Consider the following 24,832-nt stretch of genomic DNA (forward strand, 5'->3'; position numbering starts at 1 on the left):
TACAAATGAGAAATATTTTAACAGCATGGAGGTGCCTTCTTATTTTAAATTGGTGGAGTTGATTAAAGGAGATGTTTCTTTGGGTTAGAAGTTGATCAAAGTTCGGGGCTCTTGAATGGGAGAAGTGGGGCGAGTTTGATTTTACAGATATCTTGTAATTGTATTTTGGTGTAATTCCAGTGTGTTTGTTGGCCTGTGATTAATGATTGATTTGTACCAATATATGTTTGGACTGTGAGTTCTTGCCAGTCTTGGTTCTTACCAATATTTTGTTTATATTTCACACAAAAAAGGGGTGGATGGTGGTTTGGATCATGACTACACCTTTAGGATAATGGTTTTGGATGGTGGATTAGAGGGCAATGACATGATGCTGACATAGAGGGTTATGGTGGGCATGAGGGTCATGACCACACCCTATAGCCTAAGTGGGAAGGACCCTACATCATTCATGAGGTCCTAGACATTATAAGGACATGATGAGGGAGAGACATTTTTAGAATAATGCCCAAAGAGGAGAAAAAAATGGAAAGTATATTATGAAATTGAAATTAAGAGGCATTAACCGTTACATAATTTTTAAAGATGCGTTATAATGCTGATTTGGCGCATTAACCATTGCGCATGGTCGAATGCCCAAAAAGAAGAAAGAAAATGGAAATTAGTGAATGAAATGGATATTAACCCTCATATATTTTTAAAAGGATGTTAGGGTATACGGGGTACCATGTGGGGAGTGGGGCGGTGACCCAAGTCCCCGAGCGGGAACACCGCCGCCATCACCGCGGGGAGGGGGATCGGGGAGGGTTCACCGCGGGAGAATTGCGAGGATCGAGGGATGTATACGTTGGGCAACGGTCGAATTTTAAAAAAAATCAATTTTAACCAATATATATAACTAACTTAATCTAATTTTTTACCACACTCATTCTCAAACTCACTCTAAAAATCTATCAAATACAACACAAAGCCAAACCGAGCAATGGAGAACCAACCCCGCGAAGTCAAGCGACATCATCCGAGGGCTTGGCCGAGTTGGCGGCACAATTCAAAGAGTACACCGCCATGAAAGAAGCTAAGCACGCGATTGAATTGGAGGCGATTGAATTGAGGAAGAAAAGAGAGTCGGAGGCTCGCGAGCTCATAACGGAACGACGCGAGACGATGAGAAACTACGCGTACGATTGAGATATGAAAACATTCCTCAAGCCGCACGACGATGCTCCGCCGGAAATGTTGCCATTCATCCTCGCCCGAAAGCGCGACATCGCTAACAAGTACGACTGGCCGTGCAATTTCTAAAATTTTTATTTTCTAGTTTGAATGTAATTTTTATTTTTATTTTCTAGTTTGAAATGTCTTTTATTAACTTTTATTAAATTTTATTTAATTTTTATTAATATTTTTTTAATTTATAAACATGCATAATTACAACAAATAAAAAAAACAAAAAAAAATAAAAAAGCAAGTCCCCTAAGAGAGGAGTGTCGCCATCAAATTGAGGGTGTGAGAGGAGTTTAAGAGGGGAGTTAATGTGGCATAACCTGATTAGGTGTGTGTAAAAGAAGGGACTCCCCTTTTGGAGTGCCCCTCTCACGTTATGCTCTCACCCTTATGGTGATAATGTAGCGACAAACTTCTCTTATGGAGCATTAATCAAGACGCATGTTGTAAGTGATTTTCAATAATTTGATTGTAACATGCTAACACTAATATATGTTATTAAAAAACAAAACATGTAGGGTTTGATGCTAAAGAGCACGTGCATGATTTGATTTATAATCTTTTTTATCTTTTACCTTTCAATTACTCCTTTTTATAATCTTTTTTATCTTTTAGCTTGCAACTATTGACGTGGTGAGTTCTCCATCATTAAATACATCCCTCATTATAAAACCTACCAATCTTCGTTTAAACAATAATGCTTCAACTTCACCCTCTTCACCGCCGTGCCACCACGGCACAGCCACCACAGCCACCGTCTCTAACAACCACAATGGCAGCCATTTCGTTCCCATGCAACCTACAGCCACTACTCTCTCTCAGTCACTCCAAAACCCTAATGCAAACAAGACAAGTTAACGTATTTTCTGTCACCAATGTGTCGCGGTCGGATGCAAATGCGGTATCTACTAAAACTACTGGTGGTGTTGTTGCAGCTCCACCGCAGCCATTGCTACAATTCTCGCCAAATTCGTTACAATATGAGGAAGGTGAGGTGGTAGGAGTGTCATATGGTGGTGGTGTATCCGAGTCATCGATTGGTGCAATGGAGTACTTGACAAACATATTGATGTCTAAGGTTTATGATGTGGCGGTGGAGTCGCCGCTACAACACGCAGCAAAGTTGTCCGCGAGGCTCGGTGTTGATTTGTGGTTGAAGCGAGAAGATACCCAGCCGGTAAGTACTGTTTTTTCAGGTCTCAAGTTCAAATCTTGTTTTCACTGGTTTTCTGTAATACAGGGGCGGATCCAGCTCACATTTGTGGGTTCTCACTGATGCGTTGGTAAAAAATGGAAAAAATTAGTGAGAACCTTATAGAATTTCGAAAAAAAATAGTGAGAATTAAAGAGAATTAGGAAAAGAAACCCGTTATAACTTTATTATTAAGTTCTCTAATAAATAAAAATTAATTAAGAATTTTGTGAATTTGTTAAAGAAACTTAAATATGGTGGTAGCGGCGGCACGAATGGAAGAGCGAGGAGGGTGGGCCGGTGGAGATGTGGATGTGGATGTGGAGTGGTGGTGATGGTGACGTGGAAAATTTAATTTTTCTTGGTTGAATTCATTTATATAAAGTGTTAACTTTAACTAGGTTTTTTCACAGTCGCCGCGTTGCGGCGGACTTTTTTTGTTATTTAGTCTGTGTGTGTTTACATGTGTTTTGAAACCACTACGAGGGCGTTGCGCACGAAATCACTGACAAGAATAAAAAGAAAATATAGAAAAAACACTAAAAGATAACCGAAAGAAGATCAACCAAAAAAGTTTTATGATAATGATGTTGTCCGTATGAAACCCGTGGTCAGAGATAAGCAAATGGTACTGAGTACCGGTACTGAATTTCCCGAACCGAAAGATCTTAAGTACAAATTTGGTACCGACTTTTGGCGCCTACCGGTTTTTACCTTCATATACCGGTACCGTAACCGGTATTTTTGGTATCGGTATCAGTTGACACCGAGCTCATCCCTATCCCTGAAACTGGAAAAAAGAAATCATTAAAAGTTGAATAAAATAAACAAAAAAATTGCACGATACCGTTGTTGTTCGTACGGTACCCATGATCAGAGATGAGCAAATGGTACCGGGTAGAAGGACCGAATTTCCCGAAATAAAAGATTTTCAAAATCATTTCGGTACCAACTTTTGGCGTTTTCTGTACCAGGCTGGTGCCGGTTTTTACCTTCATGTACCGATGATAACTGTACCAGGCTGCTACCGTTTTTTACCTTCATGTACCGATAACGAACCAGACCGTACATGTATTTTCGATACAAGTACCGATTGGCACAAAGCTTATCCACGTTAAAAATTAAAGAAATAATTATTATTATAATAAAGTATAAAAAACCTATATATATTTACTTTAATATTAAAAATTATGCTCTATTATTAACATATAAAATATATATATATATATAATATATGTTGTTACTGTTCAAATACTTATGTTTTTAATATATAGGTAATTATTCGTAGATTCTAATAGAACTAATATTTTATTACCCGTTCATGGCGACAAATCTGTTAAAAACAAGTACAAATTTGACACGTTAATTTGAAAGTTTAGTTAAAAAGCCAAAATGTTCTTTGTAAACTAACACGTTATAGCAAAGATGTTGTTGATAATAACCGAGGTCTTATGTAAAAAGGTGAAACGCATTGTGACAGTACCGTTAAACCAAACAAAAATTAGACGTAAAAACATGAAACCCACATGCGCATTGCGAGTGTTAACTTGCGACTCAATCGGGTTTGAATAATAATAATAATAATAATAATAATAATAATAATAATAATAATAATAATAATAATAATAATAATAGTTAAATAAGTTTATGAGTTAATTGCCAAAATCGTCCCTGAGGTTTGGGCACGTTTGCCATTTTCATCCAAAATGACACTTTTGTACCAAATTGTCCCCAACGTTTGTAACTTTTTGCCATTTTCATCCAAACCTCTAACTTAGTTTATTTTTTCTGTTAAGTTGAGGACATTTGGATGAAACTGGCAAATATAAAACCACAGGGACGATTTTGGCAATTTACTCAAACCCTTTTTAATTTCTTTTATTTAATTATTTTCTTTACATCTATCTATCTATATAATAAAAGAAACCACTTTAGCGACACTTGTCATCATATTAGGCCATCTTTTATAGATAATTATTATTTTAATTTAATTTTTTTTAATTAATTATAGATAATACTTCTACTAAATATTATTTAGAGTTAATTGCCAAAATCGTCCCTGAGGTTTGGGCACGTTTGTCATTTTCGTCTAAGATGACACTTTTGTACCAAATTGCCCCCAACGTTTGTAACTTTTTATCATTTTCATCCAAACCTCTAACTCAGTTTATTTTTCTGTTAAGTTGAGGACATTTGGATGAAACTGGCAAATATAAAACCACAGGGACGATTTTGGCAATTTACTCAAACCCTTTTTAATTTCTTTTATTTAATTATTTTTGTTACATCTATCTATCTATATAATAAAAGAAACAACTTTAGGGACACTTGTCATTATATTAAGTCATCTCTTATAGATAATACTTCTACTAAATATTATTTAATTTAATATCTTATATTATAGATAACCCTCATACTAAATATTATTAGTTTAATATCTTATGGATAATTATTATTTAGTTTAATCTCCTTCTCATTTATAATATTATTTTTTTAAATTAAGAGTTAATTACATAGTTAGTCCCTGTGGTTTACACAAAGTAACATACTTAGGCACTAATAGTTTAAAATCAAATTCTAGGGTATTAACTTTTCATTTTATAACGTTTGGATGTATTAACGTTATTTGTAGGTTTAAAATCACAATCTATTAGTTCCTAAGTATGTTATTTTGTGCAAAATTTATTAAGACTTCGTTAACAAATTTTGCAATAACAGAATAATCTATTTTTATCACGAAAACTGTATTAGTATATTAAATATTTTTATTTTCACTATAAAAATTACATTTACTCGACCCATGTAACACATGAGGTTTTTCAAGATATAACACGGGGTTATAACCTAGTATATAATAAAAAAGAATATACATGGAGTTTTTAGAAAAAAAAAAATTAATAGTTTTGTCACATAATTTTTATAAATTTTCATCCAAATCATTAACTTAGTTTATTTTTTATGTTAAGGTGAAGGATGTTTTAAATTTTATAAACTGAGAGAGAAATTAATTACAGCTTCTTTATATAAATCAGTTTTATAAAGAGAAAACGTCATTGGTGTGCAACACATAACAATCGATTACGACTTTTAGTATTTATCAGTTGTAGAGATAGAAAAAAATTGTAAAACGTTACATATCTTTTAAATGTGTTGAGCACCTAGGAAATATGTTGGTAAAAATAAAATATTTATTTAATTAAGATTATGAGGGTAACTAACTAATACTTATTCTGAGTGGCTTGAGTAAAGAAACTTTTGGTTCATAGCATTATAATTACAATTTGGTGGGTAATTTTAAGGTTTGGTAATGATACGTTGTTTGATAGGGGGCACTGGCTTCTGTTTTTCCTTATGGGCGAATTTAAAAGAGTAGAAAATGAATTACAAACTCATTACATATGATAAGATTTTTTTTTATTTGACATTTTTCAATAAGGTCACAAGCATTTTAGTTTTATAAAATTTAGAGGTTTAAGTAGATTTTATCTTTATAAAACTGATCTATATAAAAAATTAGAAATTAATTTATGTCTTAGTTTATAAACATCCTTCGCCTTAATAGAAAAATTAACTTAGTTAGTGGTTGGATGAAAATTTATAAAAATTATGTGACAAAGCTATTATATTTTTCATATAAAAATTGCATGTATATTCTTCTTTTATAATATATGTAATAAAATCAATTAAATAAAAGAAATTTAAAAGAGTTTGAGTAAATTGCCAAACTCGTCTCTGTGGTTTTATATTTGCTAGTTTCATCCAAATATTCTCTACTTAACAGAAAAAATAAACTAAATTAGTGGTTTGGATGAAAATGGCAAAAAGTTACAAACGTTGGGGGCAATTTGGTACAAAAGTGTCATTTTGGACGAAAATGGCAAACCTGCCCAAACTGGACGATTTTGACAATTAACTCTAAGTTTATAAAGCATAGGGTTTATTAAACTTAAAAATAAGCGATACGGGTTATTTTACTTATATGCAATAGAAGTTTGTATACATACTTTAAAGACATGTACATTTAGATAAAAAAAAAAAGAAATAAAATATAATGGATGCACATGACCTCCACCCATTGGCCTACAAAGTTCATTGACCAAATCAAACCACTCAAAAACGAATTGTAATACATCCCCCACATACGTTATTTTGATAAATAATACTAGATTGGAAATTTATTTTGATTTTAACTCTTAATTAATACTAAATATTACTAATCAACTCGAAATACTAATATTGTAGTTCCAACTTCCAACAATATGAAATGCATAAGAACAGTTTCACTAGTCAAATGTAGACACTTTAAATTATCATCGTTTGTCCAAAATAGATGGATTGGTAGTATGTACGCAATTTATCTAATACAATTCTAACCATGGGTGCAGATTTTCTCTTTTAAACTTCGAGGAGCATATAACATGATGGCAAAACTTTCCAAAAAACAACTCACACAAGGTGTCATCTGCTCTTCTGCCGGCAATCACGCTCTAGGGGTTACGATGGCAGCCAAAACGTTAGGCTGCGACGCTGTGATTGTTATGCCAATTACTACGCCTCGGTTCAAGGTTTAAGTTTGTTTCATCTTATATTGTGACTTGTGAAAAACATATTAACACTATGCTTTTATAAATTTACATACCATTGATCATGCTATTTTCTTTTGGTTGTTTATTTTCCCTCAATGATGTTTCTAGTGGGAGTCAGTAAAGAGTTTGGGAGCAACGGTCGTTCTCGAGGGTGACTCGTACGATGAAGCACAAGCTTACGCCAAGAATAGGGGCGTAAGAGAGAATCGCACCTTCATTCCTTCTTCCGATCATCCAGATGTAATCTCTGGTCAAGGAACGATAGGAATGGAGATCATGCGCCAATCTAAAGGCCAAATCCATGCCATTTTCGTACCCGTGGGTGGTGGTGGCTTGATAGCTGGTATCGCGGCCTATGTGAAGAGGGTTTCACCTGAGGTGCGCGTTTATGTATAAAAAATATTATTATTTGATTTATCGTTGATCTTTCGGGTTTTTTTTTATCATTAGTTAGGTAGTTTTACCATTATTCTATTCATTGCAATCTCTCTATATAAAAAGATCTGGTTTTCAGTTATTCAATATATAAAAAATATTATTCAGCAATACAGTTTTTCAGTACTTTTGAATTCTTTCAGTTTGCAATATTCATTACCTTAATTAAGTTTTAACTATACACGTTACATGATACATAGGTTCGGATCATTGGAGTGGAGCCCGCTGATGCAAATGCAATGGCTTTGTCATTGCATCACGGGCAACGAGTTAAGCTTGATCAGGTGGGAGGCTTTGTTGATGGTGTGGCTGTGAATGAGGTTGGTGTCGAAACCTTTAGCTTATGCAAAGAGTTGATTGATGGAGTAGTTCTTGTCAGCCGAGACGCGATTTGCGCATCCATAAAGGTTAGCTCACACTCATTCTATAACTCTCATTTTTAACTAGCCTATAGTGACCACTATTATTTGAGTCACAAACATTTGTCACTCTCTCATATCTTTTGTTTTAAAGGATGTGTTTGAGGAAAATAGGAGCATTTTAGAACCGGCAGGTGCTCTGGCTGTGGCTGGTGCAGAAGCATACTGCCGGTTCTATAACCTTAAGGATGCAAACGTGGTAGCCATAACGAGTGGAGCCAACATGGAATTTAATAGGTTGAGACTGGTAACTGAGCTCGCAAACATTGGTAGGCGGCAGGAGGCCGTGCTAGCTACCTTCATGCCAGAGGAACCCGGAAGCATTAAACAGTTTTGCAGTCTTGTAAGTTAAGAGTCCCTCCTCGTTATGCTTATTGTTAGGGGTGTAAACGAGTCAAGCCGCTCTTGAGCTACTTGAGACAGGCTCGCTAATAGCTCGAATCGAGCGAGCTTAAACAAGCTCAAGTCTAAACCAAGTTTGTTTAGTAAACAAACCCATGCCAAAGATTCACTTATCTAGCTCGAGCCTGTTGGTGAACTTGCCTATTATTTATACATCTTTTGTTTAATCTATACATAATAAATAAGTAAATGATTGCACAATTGATACAACTATGTGAGTCCAAGATTTTTCTCTTATTTCAATCATTTGTGTTTGGTTACTTAATTTTAAAAATAATTAAAAAAAGTAATTAATTTCAATCATTTGTGTTTGATTACTTAATTTTAAAAATAATTAAAAAAGTAATTACTTGTATGGAATTTCACTTATCTTATTTCAAAATATTGAATTATAATTCATATATATTGCGTGGATTTCTAACCTGGTATGCATATTTATATAGCAAATATTATTAGATATAAAATTACGAAAAAAAATATATCAAATAATTAAAAATGTCATATTTCAACTACTAAACAATAAACGAGCAGAGCTCGAGCTTGGGAAAAGTGCTCGAACCAAGACGAGTTCGAACTCTCATAAGTTAAATGAGCTTGGGTCAACTCAACTAGTTTACACCCTTGTTTGTTTATTGTCGTTTTTATTTTTATTTATAGTTACATCAATTTGATGAGACACTAATTTGTTTGACAGATTGGGCCAATAAGTATTACTGAGTTCAATTATAGATACGATTCTAACAAAAACCGAGCTCTCGTTTTGTACAGGCAAGACCCAACTGGAACTTTCATAATCGATATAATATTTTATCATTTTAACTGAAAATTTTTGCTATCATTGCTAGAAAAACCGGTATCACTGACGACTATTTAATATAAAAATACTCGTCGGCCTCAATACTCCAGGACGGCTACCATAACCCATGAATTTGATATTGTCAACAATGGATACCGAGGGACATAGACGTTGTTAAACCAAAATTGTGCTCGTCTTAGCGACGACCATTAGTGATATCTTGCATAAGATTTCGGATAGGATTGTTGCTCAGTCTTTTCAGTCGATCGTAGGTAATCCATCGGTAATACTTGGGATAAGATACTGACTTAGTGACGGATTCAAGAATTCTTTCCAGTGGGTTTCTTTTGGTAGATTCTCACTTGTTCTCACTATTTTTTTTAAATCATACAAGGTTCTCACTATTTTTTTTCCAAATCTAGTTGGTTCCTAGGTAAGGTTGTTCAAACCGCTCGCTCGGAAACTGCTCGGAAGATGCTCGTTCGATTTGACACTCGGTTGTAAACGAGCCGCTCTGCTCGGTTCGGTTTGTAAATGAGCCAAACATGAGCAAAGGTCCGCTCGGCTCGGTTCGGCTCGAATTATTATTTTTAATTTTTATATATATACATATACACATACCTACCTACATAAACATGTATATACGCAAATATAAATTATACATATATATACACACACACTTATATATACACACACACACACATATATATATATATACGTAAATATAAATTAAATTTATAGTTTTATATATATCACTCTATTCTATTAGATTTTGATCCACTATATACAAATTTACAACTATATCTATGCGTACAAGCCCAATCACACCAATAAAAAAATTAATATCAAATCTAAAAGTTAAACCCTATACCGATAAACGACAGTTTGCTCATCGCTTCAACGTTTCATGTCGTCACCCTAAATCGATCGTCTGCTGCCCTCAACGTCATTGTTCGTGCAATATGATGTATGCCTCGTCAGCCACAACATTGTTATTCACAAGAAAATTGTTATGCCACGAAATGTGTCTGTTTTTAAAGACATAAAAACTTGAGACACAACATTGTCACTATCTCTCTCAGCAAATTTAAATCGGGTGACACGGGTGTCCAAATCGCTTGAACTTCGCTCGATACTCGCTCGGAATATTTACTGCTCAGAAAATGCTCGCTTGATTTGAGGCTCGGTTTTAAATGAGCCGCTTCGCTCGGCTCGGCTCGTGAACAGCCCTATTCCTAGGAACCCACAAGACAGGGCTGGATCCACCCTCATTTTGTGTAGGATTCATGCTAGGGTTTTCAATCGATTGCCGGTAATCATTAGTAATCGTTATTGGTGATACTTATGATAAGATTTCAGATAGGATTCACAGCCTGGCTTTTTAGGTCTTTGTCGGTAATAACATGTTGCTACGTGCGTATTCTAACATGCACTATATATACTAAAGAAACCTTGCATTTTTTGTAGCCAATTTTAACCTAAAAATGGGATATTCGTTCCAATAATTTAATTCAATCTTATGATGATCACAGCATTGGAGTCCATACTAAAACTGAACTTCAAGCCATGATAGAGAGTATGAAGTCATTTCAACTAGAAACTATTGAATTCACAGACAATGACATGGTGAAAGATCATTTAAGACATTTGGTAACTAACCTTTCTTAATTTTGCTTCTAAGGTATGCTAAATGTTTTATGACTCTTATGTTTGATGACTTAAGGGTTTTAAATCTTCAGATGGGTGGTCGATCGGATGTCGCAAACGAGCTTCTTTGTCGATTTATATTTCCGGAGAGGCCCGGGGCTTTGGCAAAATTCTTAGACGTTATTAGCCCGCGTTGGAATATTACCTTGTTTCATTACCGATCACAAGTTAGTTTTTCATGAACATATAACTATTAGACATAATATATTAGTTGGGGTTTAAATCATATCTTTATGGTACAAATAATTACATTAGACCCTAATTAATATACATTTTATTTGATAGTAATCATATGTTATATCGGTAACTATTAGATAGAATATACCAATTGGGGTTTAAATCATATCTTGTAAATATGGTACGATAATTACAATAAGGGGCAATTACATATATCCCTCTACAAACTTCATTAATTACATATATACCTAATCTAAAAAGTAAATTACATATATCCCCTTCCAAACATTTAATAATATCAAATTTACCCGTTTTACTTTTTTTTATTTATAATAAATTATAAAATGACAATTTTACCCCTTTTTTAAACTAAAACTAATACGATTCAATTTTCAAGTCTAGGAATCAAATAAAGTTGAAATTAAGGGAAACAACAATCAACTCCATCTTCAGTATTAATCAGAACTTCATTCAAAAACTTTTGATCTACAAAGAATCTATCCAAGTTTCAATTTTTCCCCTCTTACCCAGAAACTAAGGGGGTGTTTGGCCTAGCTTTTTTCACAAAGCTTATAGCTTTTTTAGCTTTTTTTTATAAAATAAGCTTAACTTAGTGTTTGGTTTAGCTTTTTAAGCTTATGCTTATTAGCTTATATAAGCTAGTTTGAAGAAGCTTGTGTGAAGATGGTTTTTTAGCTTATTTGAAGAAGCAAGGGTGTTTTAGCTCATATGATAGAAAATAAGCTATAAGCTAATCCAAACACTTAAAAAGAGCTTATCAAATTATAGAAAATAAGCTATAAGCTACTTTAAAATATAAGCATAAGCCAAAAAATAAAAGCTAGGCCAAACACCCCCTAATCAAATTTTTTGAACGACTGTCTTCAATTGAATGAACATGTGTAATCAAATTAGTTAATCAGTACGGCCAATTCATTGTTCATAAACCCTTTAATTTCTACAATCAATTTCCCAATTTATCAAGAGACATACGTAATGGTTGTCGGAATCGTCGGCGCCGGAGAACTCGTTCGAATCGCCGGTGATCTGGTTACAGATTTACAGTCAATCGATGGTTGCCCTTAGTTACTGGTTGGAATCGCCGGTGAAGGAAACACGAGGAACCCAGAACAATGAACAACCAACATGCTAAAATTTAGCTTTGTCATGAATCAAACGCATGATGGTTGATCCCCGGTTGTCGCCGGTTTCGGCGTGGGTTTTGAACAAGATGGTACGTCGCCGGAGCTCGTCTCGTCGCCGGTTCTGGTTGCCGAATCTCTTCTGGTCGCCGATTCTCAAAAGCGGTTAGAGTTGGTGGTTCCCTGTACGTGAAGGGGTTGTGGGAGGAGCGAATGAAAGGTCGTAGGTTTGTTTTTTTTAAGGGTACTTGTGAAGGGTACTTGTGTCATTTACAACAATTAGGGGAAATATGTAATTTAATATTTTAGTTGGGTAAATATGTAATTAGTCTTCTAAATAGGGGGATATATGAAACCCTAACTAATATATTTTATCTGCTACTAATCTTTTAGAAATTCTAACACTTGCATTCCATATTTGAAGGGAGAATCGGGTGCGAATGTACTGATTGGGATTCAAGTTTCGTCGGCTGAATTAAATGACTTTCGTAGTTGTGCAAACGATCTTGGATTCGACTATGAAATCGAAACAGACAATGAAGGATTCCAACTTTTGATGCGTTGATGTAACTTGAGTTGAGGTGGTCATCTTTTACCCTGAAAACCTGCTTTGTACATATATAAGGAACGTTTTGTTCCAAAAACAATGATAGTGGAAATGGTTAGCCCTTTGATAGGTACGTTTTCAAAAAAAAAAGGAAAGATAAAGAGAATAGGATCGACTAAAACATTCATATAATTATTCATAAAACATTGACAAAAAAACATTTTATAGCTTTACAATAACAAAGAGAATAACCCCAAGAAAAAAATACCAACTAAAACAAATAACAACCACTAACACCACTTACTAGTTACTACCACATTGCCTAAACCATGACCTAAACAAATTGTTGATCAATTATTTTAACAAAATATTCATAAAAAAAGTAATAAAAAAATATGTATGTAAAAGATTAACTGAGCATTTATCTTAAGGACTTAGCATAATAGAAGTGGGTACAATTACCGGCTCATGAAAAAAAAAATGAAGTAAACGTATGTATCTTTTAGTGTGTAAAGTATGTATCAGTGAACATATTCTGCCTTAAAAAAAATGAAGTTGAAGTTTCACGTTGAACTTGTACCATCTCCTTTCTAGAGAATATCTAAGAGTTGGATGTATTGACAAATCCGATCAACCAAGTTGCAACCCTCCTTAAAGTTGAACACTAAACCTATTAATTAACTTTATCAAAGTAGAAGTTGCTTAAGTTTATGACGTTAACACAACATGACTCGACACAACGTTAAACGAGTTAGTGTTTATGTAAACAAATTCAAGTCATAAATGGGTCGACATGTCAGTGACAATATTAAAAACGTGTCTAAACAGGGTCAACACGTTTATGGCATAGATTATGTGTTTAAATTATATCGGGTCGACACGACACGTTCATAACCCATTTATCAAAACAACATAGTTTTATCAATGACCTGCTTATGTCTATTCATAATAATAGTTACACGTTTCATAATGAAACAAAAACAAAGCTTAATGCCTTAATGAAATCAACTATTGATTTGATCTTCGGCTACATATTTATATTTAGCTTTTAAAACATAATTTCACAATAAATTATAATTTTAAATAGGTATGTGGTATACTTAAACAAACTAAATGACTTGAATAGAACAACGATGGTATAGAAGTGAGTACATTGAAAAAAAATCCTTAAAGTATTTAGTGATTTTTTTCAATGTACCACTCCTATGCCATCATTATGGGGCGGTTCTTCGTATATATGAGCCATTTATTGAAGGGTTTTAAGGCAGGAACTAAGAGGGAATAGAGGAAAGTTCAGATGGTGGCAGATGGTGATGACAGCTTGGGAAAAGAGAGATATGTGAGAAGAGAGCTATTTGTTATATATATGGGGATGAGTTACAAAGCCTTTATATCCGATAAATACACTAAAGCAAGATCTTTCAAAATTATTTTATATCTATTGTAAACTCGATCTACTGAAAGAATCGGGAAGTTTGTTGGATTCATTTGATCCTTATCTATGAATCTTCTTAATTTCTGGAAAGGTTTTTTTTTATATCAATCTAGATTCAATTTGATTTAGAGTTTATATCTCATTTATAATTTTAGTCCCTCCTTGAGGCTTAAAACTTTTCTTTCTACCTCGTACTTTCTTTGTTTCTAAAAATCATCTCAAAATTATAAGTACTTATATTCAAACCAAAAATCATTTATTGTTTGTGGGATTTACTGGGTTATATGGTCATTAATTGTTGTTATTCAAACCAAAAATATTTAGGTTTTGCGTAATTAAAATGAATTCTCAAAACTTTTATAAAATTGTTGTTTTATGACCCCAAACGGCGTACCCTCACCTTCTCTAATGCTTAAGCTTAAAACCCGATAAGAAATATATTCAAACCAAAAACCATGTGTTGTTTGTGGGATTTACTGTATCTGGTTGTTGATTGTTGTTATTCAAACCAAAAGTATTTAGGTTTTGCATGATTAAAATGAATTCTTACAATTTTTAAAAAGTTGTTATTTTATGACTCCAGGTACCCTTACCTTCTCTAATGCTTAAAACCCAATAAGAAGTTGTAGCTTGGTTTTACCCAATCCATCGGGTCGTAACGCATTCATTTCTATTGCTTAGCGGGCTGTGTAGTATCGCTAATTCGCTAAATATGTACAGTTTCAACATAGTTCAAGAATCTTGTTTGGAAACAGTTTCAACATAGTTCAAGAATCTTGTTTGGAAGTTATTATATATTGAACACTCAAGGGACCATTCTTGTAACTCCATCCAACACAAATACTCTAGTGAAACATCACGGGTTGCTATAATACAATGTGTTTCAAGTGTCCTTATACAACACAAATTACAAGTGTCCTTATACAATACAACATGTGTTTCAAGTGTCCTTATACAATACAAATTACAACATTACAACAAGTGTCCTTATGCAATACAAATTACAACATGTGTTTCAAACCCAATACCTATAAATATAAACCCAAACCCACAAATGCATGCACACCAACATGGCATCAAAAAACATAGTATCCTCTATCTTTCTCATTCTAGCCATCTTGATGCTATGGCAACACAATGTCTCAGCCCAAAACAACCCGGTTTTCGCCTGCGATATCGACAAGAACCCGGGCTTGAAAAACTTGTTAGACATCCGAATCATCTTCTTCATATGCATATGAATATGCAGTTGCAGCGGAAGGTTTTACATAATTTGCAGACATAGTGATATGAATATACAGATTAGGAAATGATGCAGAATATGCAGAGGATAAACAAGAGAATTAAGTGGACAATTTCGGTTAATTGAAACTGTCTTGATGACCGGCAAAGTTTGCCGGTAAACAACTATATAAACTACATAATGGCGGTTAATCTTTGCGGGTAACTGCCTTGGCAGTTTAATTTGAAAGTTTAACCCGCTTATCTTCCTAAACCGCTTATCATCGTAACCTAATAAGTTAACATCTTGACTACATATCATAGATACATACATATTCGAATAATAATTAAAACATAACTAAAGTTTAATCATAATTGTAACGATGATACTTCCAACACAACCCCCTTAAACTTTTGTTATGTTAGAGCCCTGTTGCATGACACTTCGATTAGCATCTTCTACCGCTTTCTTCATATAGCTGAAATTAAAACGCTTCCTCCTTTTGTGCAAGTTCCGGTCATCTTCCCATCCATTTCCAGCAAATAATGCAAATTGTGTCGAATCTGCACCATTGTGATCATTACCTGCAGCTTCATCATGAGCAGCACCTGCACTCCTTGTCTTCCTGTGTCTGCCTCCTGAGGATTCAGCACCATGATTCACCATTTCCTTCACATGCACTACTACTTGCACCGATTTGAACTTATAATAGTATTCCAAGACATCAAGGTACATAGCGTATGTAATCCTCATGTAATCTCCATCTTTATATTCAAATCCTAAATCTTTTGCTATGATTAGCCATGTGTTTTCAGTGGTCACTTCTCGGTATCCCCCATCACTCGCTACCAGAATATATAGACTTAATAAATCTATCTTTCTTTGATCCGAGAAGTAGGGTGGAACAGGCCTTGAAGTGATTCCCATATACTCATTCAGGAACCAGCGGATCATTTCTTCAAACTTCCTTTGAAGATCAACCTTATACTTGAATACGTATTCTTGATCATCAAGCATATTAATTAAGGCGTTGCAATCAGCAAATTCATGAAATTCTAATGCCTTTAGAATCATTAGATTCCAATCAACTTCATGTTCATTCGAAACATTTAGAGTTTCGAAATAAGAATTCAAATAATCATTTTTGAATTCATCATCTATACCGCACATGTCTTGCAGCCTTCTTCTCTCCTTTAAACCCAATTCCTCCTCCTTCGTCAATCCAGTCACATCATTTATTGTATTTATCACCAGAGATGAAAAGATGGGAAAGATTTTACATGTATCACCGGATTTTCTGACCGTGAAACCTTGAAGTGTTAATTGTTCAAGGCTTAAAACATTCCGGTCAATATCCGGCGAGTAGAAAGCACTGGGAATACGCAGTGTTTCGTTTCCCATTTTCATTTCCACTGTTCCCACTCCTCGAATAAATAAGAAATTATTCATTCCGGATCTTGTTTCGACACCCATTATATGTTTTACCCTCTTGAAAACATCGAGATTACCCACAAAATGATGATTAAATGTCGGATTAACATACCATATTTCTTTCCATTGTCCACCATCGGTCCCGGTGACAATCATCTCCTCTCGGCAGTGCACATCATCTTCTTGCTTTCTGATTTCGGCATTAATTGCTTGTCTAATCAGTTGCGTTGCTTCGTCATTCTCCTTGGCCTTACACATATAAATTTGGTGTCCTGGCAGATGGCAGTAATAACATAATCTTTCACGAGGGGTTCGGCGTTTTTTCTCATTTTTCTCATCAACACAGTGTTGACAAGGCATAGAGGTTGCAGTCGGTTTAACTTCTGCATCGATTCTTGTAGTGGCTCTGATACCACTATGTTGGACATCCGAATCATCTTCTTCATATGCATATGAATATGCAGTTGCAGCGGAAGGTTTTACATAATTTGCAGACATAGTGATATGAATATACAGATTAGGAAATGATGCAGAATATGCAGAGGATAAACAAGAGAATTAAGTGGACAATTTTCGGTTAATTGAAACTGTCTTGATGACCGGCAAAGTTTGCCGGTAAACGACTATATAAACTACATAATGGGGTTAATCTTGGCGAGTAACTGCCTTGGCAGTTTAATTTGAAAGTTTAACCTGCTTATCTTCCTAAACCGCTTATCATCTTAACCTAATAAGTTAACATCTTGACTACATATCATAGATACATACATATTCGAATAATAATTAAAACATAACTAAAGTTTAATCATAATTATAACGATGATACTTCCAACAAAACTTCACGTTCTGTGACTCATCATTGGATGTGCAAACCAGGGTTGATGATCTTGTGAAAAGGCTTACATTGCAGGAAAAGATTGTGAATTTGGTTGATAATGCTAGCAGCATTGATCGGCTCGGGATACCCAAGTACGAGTGGTGGTCCGAGGCGTTGCATGGTGTTTCGTACGTGGGTCCCGGGACCCACTTCTCAAGCGTGGTCCCTGGAGCCACTAGCTTCCCTCAAGTCATCCTAACCGCATCATCGTTTAATGAGACACTGTTCAAGACCAATGGACAGGCATGTTACATTACTCCGGTTAAAGCTTGGTATAATATCATATTTACCAATACTAGTATCAAATGTAACAATTTTTAAATTTGTGACATTTATTCTTTCTTTCAAAACTTATGATAAAGTTTTAGGTATAAGTATATCTGACATTAATTTTTGAATAAATATGATATAATGCGAGACTTTAGGGTATATATAAAATTAGAAAAAGTTTAAAATACAAAAGTCTTTAACCTGCGAAGCGTACGCGAGCTGCGTGACTATGCTACAACATACGTAATTAGGGTTTCTGACCATGCGTGATTTTGTGTTAGCCATGCATGATTGTGTTTTTTACCATGCGAGATTGAGTTTTTTTAACCATACGTGATTAGGGTTTTTAAATTATAACATGCGTAGTTTACTCGCGTACGCTTCGCACGTTAAGAAGCTATTATACGTTAACCTTCACCTATAAAATTAATCATAAATATAAATTTGAAGTTTGGATGATATTAAATCAATTATTTATCACTTAACTTGATTTTATGTTTTTGGATGAAGTTTAAATATTTGAGGTGGGTATTGAAAAATAATGTTGTTTAAAATATATAATAAAATTGGTATTTTGTAATTATCAAGGTTAAAATGCTTTTGATATATGATTTAGTCCAAAAACATGCATATTGATATTAGTATATTACCAATAAACTAATAAAGATCTATGGAAAAATTTTAAAGAGGCTAACCTACCATTAGTTCATTTATGGTTGTATTACACCATTAAGACATATAAAGGTACAACCAACAACAACAATAACATTAACTTTGATCTAAATTTTGGTTCTTATTTATGACTATAGGTGGTTTCAACTTTCAACTGAAGCTAGAGCAATGTACAATGTTGACTTGGCAGGACTAACATTTTGGTCACCTAATATAAATATACTTCGTGATCCGAGGTGGGGTAGGGGTCAAGAAAGCCCGGGTGAAGACCCGACCCTAGCAAGTAAATACGGTGTGGCTTATGTTCAAGGTTTACAAGAACGAGACGATGGAGATAAAGATCGCCTCAAAGTCGGGGCTTGTTGTCAGCATTACACGGCTTTTTTTTTTTTTTTGAACGGCAAATTTAGATCACTGACGGACCACTGGAGTATCATCGTGCCACCAGCAGAACCACCCGATCATATCCATCTCCACTAGGCAATAATGCCTATACACCAATTCAGGAGGAAACCTAATAAATCTGGGAAAACCCCCTTTGTGGGAATCAAACCCATGACCTAATGGTCATAAGTCTTATCCCACCACCAAGATACCACTAGCATTACACGGCTTATGATGTTGATAACTGGAAACACTTTGAACGATACAATTTTAATGCTGTGGTACATACATTTTCATATTATAAATTACTAACATCCTGGTGCTTTGTGGACTTGTACTCAAAGTAGAGGGAGTTTTTCAAAAAAAAAATTGACTTTTCACTTCTAGCTAATAGGTTTTCATTTTTTTGTTAAATTTAATTTTTATTGTTTGTATGATCCTAATTTTGATACAATCTGGGTTTGTATATATTTTAGTCATTTTTTTTATTAAGGTAATTGATACAATCTGGTTTTGTATATATTTTAGTCGTTTTTTATTAAGGTAATTTAGAAAAAAATTGTTGATGATTTGTATCAATTAAAAATTTTAACTGTAATACAGTTTATGTTTTAATTCAAAACTATGTTTTATAGTTATGTTATTACTGCAACTTTTAATTACATAACTATTAATTTGTAACATAGGTAGGCTTAATATAATTGTACTTGATGCTTGAATGGTGTTTTATACAATTTAGACAAAAAGTATAACTATTAATTTGTAACATAAGTAGGCTTAATGTGATTGTACTTCATGCTTTAATGGTGTTTTGTACACTTTAGACAAAAAGGCAAAGTGAAAACATTATAAATTTATATATACGTCGAAACGTAAAACAACTTGAATTTATACCAAAACGTACATAAAAATATGCACGTAAAAATGGTTTCTATAAACGAAAACGTATTATATTTGACCTGACTCGTCTATAAATAAAGTTTACGTCGGAATGTAGAACAAATCATATTTATACCTACCCGTACATAAAATATTCACGTAAAAAATAATTTTTAAGTAAAGGAAGTATAGAGGTAAATCGAAACAAAATATTAATAAAAAATTTAATAGGTTAAAAACGTTCATAAAACTGTGTCAAGTTTTACGCCCCCGCCGCAACGCGGGGGTAGTTAATACTAGTTTATATAATTTCTAGATTATAATAGGTGACAGGTCAAACAGGTCAAAAGTCGCTCAAAGGGTTTTTAATATATAATGACTAGGTTAGTTCCCCGTGTGTTACACGGGTTGAACAATTTAAACTATATAATAAATATTTCTTGTAAATGCAAATCAAAGACGGAGACATTTATATATATTTGACAAATAATGAAACTAATAATAATAGTAAAAAAAATCTCATACATGTGTACAGAGTCGTCTGTAAGAATTCATGTACCCTGTTTGAGCTCGAAAAAATATGTTCTTTCGTACTGTTTTAATATTATTATTTAATTTTAAAATAAAATGGGTATTGGGCTCAGTAAGAGCATGTTTGGATATGTTTTTTGAAACAACTTATAGACTTATTGGGGTTTTGGAAAAGTCAGTATGGAGTGTCTTATTGACTTATTGGTTTTTTCCTCTCACATACACCCATATTGTCAAACATCATTTTGTAGATTATGACTTTTCAAAAAGCCAATAAGTCAATAAAATTTTTCAGAAAGCTTAGCCAAACATGCCCTAAAGCTAATGCCAATGGGTATTGGGCTCACTAAGAGCACGTTTGGTATGCTATTTTAAAAAAATTAACATAGATATCGGGTTTTTTTATAAAAAAACACGTGCCCCTCGAAATCACAGACCCTGTACGGTGGTCCTCCCCGCACACCCTTATCACCACCCATGCATGTGTATACTCATTTAAGTAATCGATATACATTTGATGATATCCTATATTTTTTTTGTATTCAATTAACATTTTTCTATTTAGTATTATTTGCAATTATTAGCATTTTTCTAAATGTATATATAGAGCATGGATGTTACTGAATTTTTGAATAATAGTTTTTAATTTTGACATATATATTCAAACTTATAATTATATAATGTAGTCATGAATTTTAATAAAATCCAAAAAAGCGTGAAACTCTTTTCAAATTTCAATAAAAGGGTTATAATTATCAGATAAACATTTTTCTATTTAATATTATCTACAAATTAGAAGATAAATTATTAGAAAATAAATATGAAAGAAAGGCGGGAAAACCCAAAAATAGGTGCATCCAATGAATGACACGTGTCACACATTGGTTTACTTTATTATATGTATAGATTTTAAAAGGTTGATGTTAAAGGCTTTGTGGGTTGATGTTGAAGAACCGGCATTGGGAGAATAATACATTGGAGAAAATTGCAGCCGATGCGTTAAAAGCGGGGTTGGATCTTAACTGTGGGAAATTCTTGGCACAACATACGGAAGCCGCCATTAAAGCGGGCTTAGTGAAAGAATCTGATGTCGATAGGGCGGTTACTAACAACTTTGCGACACTTATGCGACTCGGATTCTTTGATGGTAATCCAAGCAAGCAAATCTACGGGAAACTTGGCCCGAAAGACGTGTGCACACCAGCTAACCAGGAGCTAGCCCGTGAAGCGGCTCGACAAGGGATCGTGTTGCTCAAGAACAGTGCTGGATCGTTGCCTCTTTCTCCAACAGCCATCAAGTCACTAGCGGTTATCGGGCCTAACGCCAATGTAACAAAAACCATGATAGCCAACTATGAAGGTAATGTGGTGTGTTGCGTAGCGGGTCAAAAGTAAACTCAGGTTCTGGTCAAAACGGGTCACTTTTGTTTGAACATTCTTTTTGAAAGTAATGTGGTGGGTTGGGTAGCGGGTCAGAAGTCAAATCAGGTTCTGGTCAAGAGGGGCCACTTTTTTTAACATTCATTTTATAAGGTAATTAATGTGGCGGGTCGGGTAGTGGGCCAGAAGTCAAATCAGGTTCTGGTCAAGACGGGCCACTTTTTTTTAACTTTCTCTTTTTAAGGTAATTAATGTGGCGGGTTGGGTAGTGGGTCAAAAGTCAAATCAGGTTCTGGTCAAAACGGGTCATTTTTGTTTTAACAACTTTTTAATGTAAATGCAGGTACCCCTTGTAAATATACAACTCCCCTTCAAGGACTAACAGCCTCAGTGGCAACAGTATACCGGGCCGGGTGCGCAAATGTAAAATGCAGTACAGCACAAGTAGACGAAGCAAAGAAAGTAGCGGCGGCAGCCGATGCGGTAGTTTTAGTAATGGGTAGTGATCTATCTATAGAGGCCGAGAGTCGAGACCGTATCGACATTACCCTTCCGGGCCAACAAAACCTCTTGATTACCGAGGTTGCAAGTGTATCGAAAGGCCCGGTCATTCTTGTTATAATGTCGGGAGGAGGAATGGACATCAAGTTTGCCAAAGTGAACCCGAAAATCACCAGCTTTTTATGGGTCGGGTTTCCTGGCGAAGCGGGTGGCGCTGCACTAGCCCGGGAAGTATAACCCGAGTGGAAGACTACCCATGTCATGGACTCATGGTACCCACAATCATACACGGAAAAGGTAAACATGACCGATATGAACATGCGGCCCGACCCGACCACTGGGTACCCGGGCCGAACCTACCGGTTCTACAAAGGAGACACGGTTTATACATTCGGTGACGGTCTAAGCTATTCGGAATTCAGCCACCACCTCGTTAAAGCGCCTAAGCTCGTGTCCGTCCCTTAGAGGAAGGACACGAATGCCGGTTGTCGAAATGCAAGTCGATTGACGCAGTTGAGCAAACGTGCAAGAACTTAGCGTTTAACATCCATTTACGGGTGACAAACCGTGGGACAAAGGGTGGAAGCCACACTGTATTGTTGTTTTCGTCGCCTCCATCGGTCCATGGTGCGCCCCAGAAGCATTTGTTGGGGTTCCGAAAGGTGCATTTGGCACCGAGACAACAAAGCGTGGTCCGGTTCGGTGTGGATGTGTGCAAAGACTTGAGTTTGGTTGATGAAGTTGGTAACAAAAAGGTTGCATTGGGGCAACATGTTCTTCATGTGGGAAACTTGAAACACTCGCTAAATGTGAGGTTATGATTTTGGGTGTTTTTTTTTTTTTTGTTCTTTTGGTTAGTTTTACTTTTAAGTTGTTTAGATTCATGAAAAGATAATGGAAGTCATCGCAAGATGCAATTTAATCAGTTTGCAATCAATATTAATAAATTGTTCGTTCATGTTTTTTTTTTCTTTACAAACACCTGGTAGGATTAAAAAAGGCTAATAATTTTGGGTGTTTTTTTTTCTTTACACTTGGTTGAACAATGCTTAATTAAACATAGCATGTCATTCGTCTCGTTCACCTACTTATATATTGGGTGCCACCAGTGTTTGGTACGTTACCGGTATTTGAAGGCAAAATTCGGTAAAATACCGGTACCATACTGAACCGGTACCGAAACTACCTGGTACCAAATGTTTCATCCCTACATGCAACCATGTTAAATGTGTCATGTTGTGTAACCAACTTTTTAAACATTTAAGCACTATTGCTTTAGAAATGACATGTTTAGTTAAACGCGTCATGCTAATGCTCAACATAGGTGTTCAATTTATCACATGGCCCATTTAACCCAACACAACACATTCTGTTAGCTCTATTTACATGTACTAGGACTTCAAGTCCAAAGTAAGAAATACACATTTAGTGCGCACCCAAGATCTTCACCAATGTCAGCGAAAGACTATCTTGAATCAAATGACTTGTCATCCACAGATGGTGGTCAACAGGGGCGGAACCAGTGTGATACCAGCCGTAGCAACCAGTGTGATACCAGCCGTTGCACGGGGTACGGCTCAAGCCTATAGTCGTAGTGTATTTTTGTTATTTTTTTCGGTTTTATACATAGGATACCACTAAAATAATATAAGGATACCCATAACCAACTCAAACTTATAGAATAAGGGAGCCCGATTGAAATACTCGCCTAATTGATTAGCCCAATAGTCCTAGACCCAACAAAAACACAACATGATGCTGATTATTCACGTATGGGCGGCAACCTGGAAGCCAAGGTTAAAAAGATTTATTAAGTACTTGTTTTACTTTATTTATTTATTGTCGTTTTTTTTTAATTGTATGATTGCACGGTAAAAAAAATTGAGATACCCCTGATTTAATAGGCTAGTTGCGTCACTGGTGGTCAATATAGTGACATTGCACAGCCGCACTCTTTATTAAATGAAAATATTCTTAGTAAATCAAGATAATACCCTCATGTAAATTGTTTATCGTAGATTCTTTGTATGAGAAGAGTTTAGATACTCATATTGTTAAGCAATGTGTATTCTCTTTAACAATTAGGGTCTCTATTGTAAAATCACAGCGTGTTCTCTAAATAAGAATTAGGAACTACAAACTTTGGTGGGTTCTATCAAAAAAAGTATCTAAACACACTTACCTTTGTACTCTTTTACCTCTACAAACAACAATCTAGGATCACTCAAAACCGTACTAGTCCACTAACATTCTTTCCTTCTAAAGCCATGTGTTGACCATATAACCTCCTTTATGGGGGTTATATGACAAATGGCAAAAAAAGTAAAATATAGAGGTTATAGGGGTTATATTAACATGTGTGTAGTAAGGGATTATGAAGATATGTGATTATATATGTATGTATATACTGTATACATGTGTGTGTGAGGCAAATGTGTTCACGTACCCCGTTATAATTTTCGCGAGGCAACCGGGTTCAAGCAGTATAGTGCCCCTCGGGGCGGTGTGGGGAGGAGCCATAGGGCGTTATGAAGGGGTTAGGCTTCGACTACGGAAGGACTAAAACTATGACTAGGTGTGTGGGTTCACTAGCAACCCATTAACGATGCCACATAGGATGTTA

At 35.0% G+C, this 24,832-nt stretch overlaps 1 protein-coding gene and 1 pseudogene across 4 annotated transcripts; both read left to right on the forward strand.

Moving 5' to 3' along the window:
• The first annotated feature begins 1,896 nt into the window (after positions 1-1,896).
• Positions 1,897-14,781, forward strand: LOC110882067 (threonine dehydratase 1 biosynthetic, chloroplastic). 4 transcript variants are annotated; one of them, XM_022130181.2, is made up of 10 exons: positions 1,897-2,401; positions 6,802-6,981; positions 7,111-7,380; positions 7,638-7,844; positions 7,951-8,199; positions 8,953-9,026; positions 10,587-10,704; positions 10,794-10,928; positions 12,505-12,661; positions 14,646-14,781. In XM_022130181.2, the coding sequence occupies exons 1-9, from the start codon at positions 1,922-1,924 to the stop codon at positions 12,643-12,645; spliced, it is 1,854 nt and encodes a 617-aa protein (XP_021985873.1). In that variant the 5' UTR covers positions 1,897-1,921; the 3' UTR covers positions 12,646-12,661; positions 14,646-14,781. The 4 variants fall into 4 exon arrangements, with proteins under 4 accessions (XP_021985873.1, XP_021985869.1, XP_021985863.1 ...); XM_022130177.2 differs by lacking the exon at positions 14,646-14,781 and adding an exon at positions 13,892-14,055; XM_022130171.2 differs by lacking the exon at positions 14,646-14,781 and adding an exon at positions 13,896-14,055.
• A 351-nt stretch (positions 14,782-15,132) lies between these two features.
• LOC110933215 lies at positions 15,133-23,036 on the forward strand (annotated as a pseudogene).
• The last annotated feature ends 1,796 nt before the right edge of the window (positions 23,037-24,832 follow it).

Source organism: Helianthus annuus, chromosome 1 (genome assembly GCF_002127325.2).
Source record: "Helianthus annuus cultivar XRQ/B chromosome 1, HanXRQr2.0-SUNRISE, whole genome shotgun sequence".
Classification (NCBI taxonomy): domain Eukaryota; kingdom Viridiplantae; phylum Streptophyta; class Magnoliopsida; order Asterales; family Asteraceae; genus Helianthus; species Helianthus annuus.

Coding starts and splice junctions, on each gene's coding strand:
- LOC110882067 (XM_022130181.2), top strand. CDS start 1,922: ATGCTTCAACTTCACCCTCTTCACCGCCGTGCCACCACGGCACAGCCA. Junction 8,200..8,952: donor TTAAACAGTTTTGCAGTCTT/GTAAGTTAAGAG, acceptor TTTGTTTGACAG/ATTGGGCCAATAAGTATTAC. Junction 9,027..10,586: donor CGAGCTCTCGTTTTGTACAG/GCAAGACCCAAC, acceptor TGATGATCACAG/CATTGGAGTCCATACTAAAA.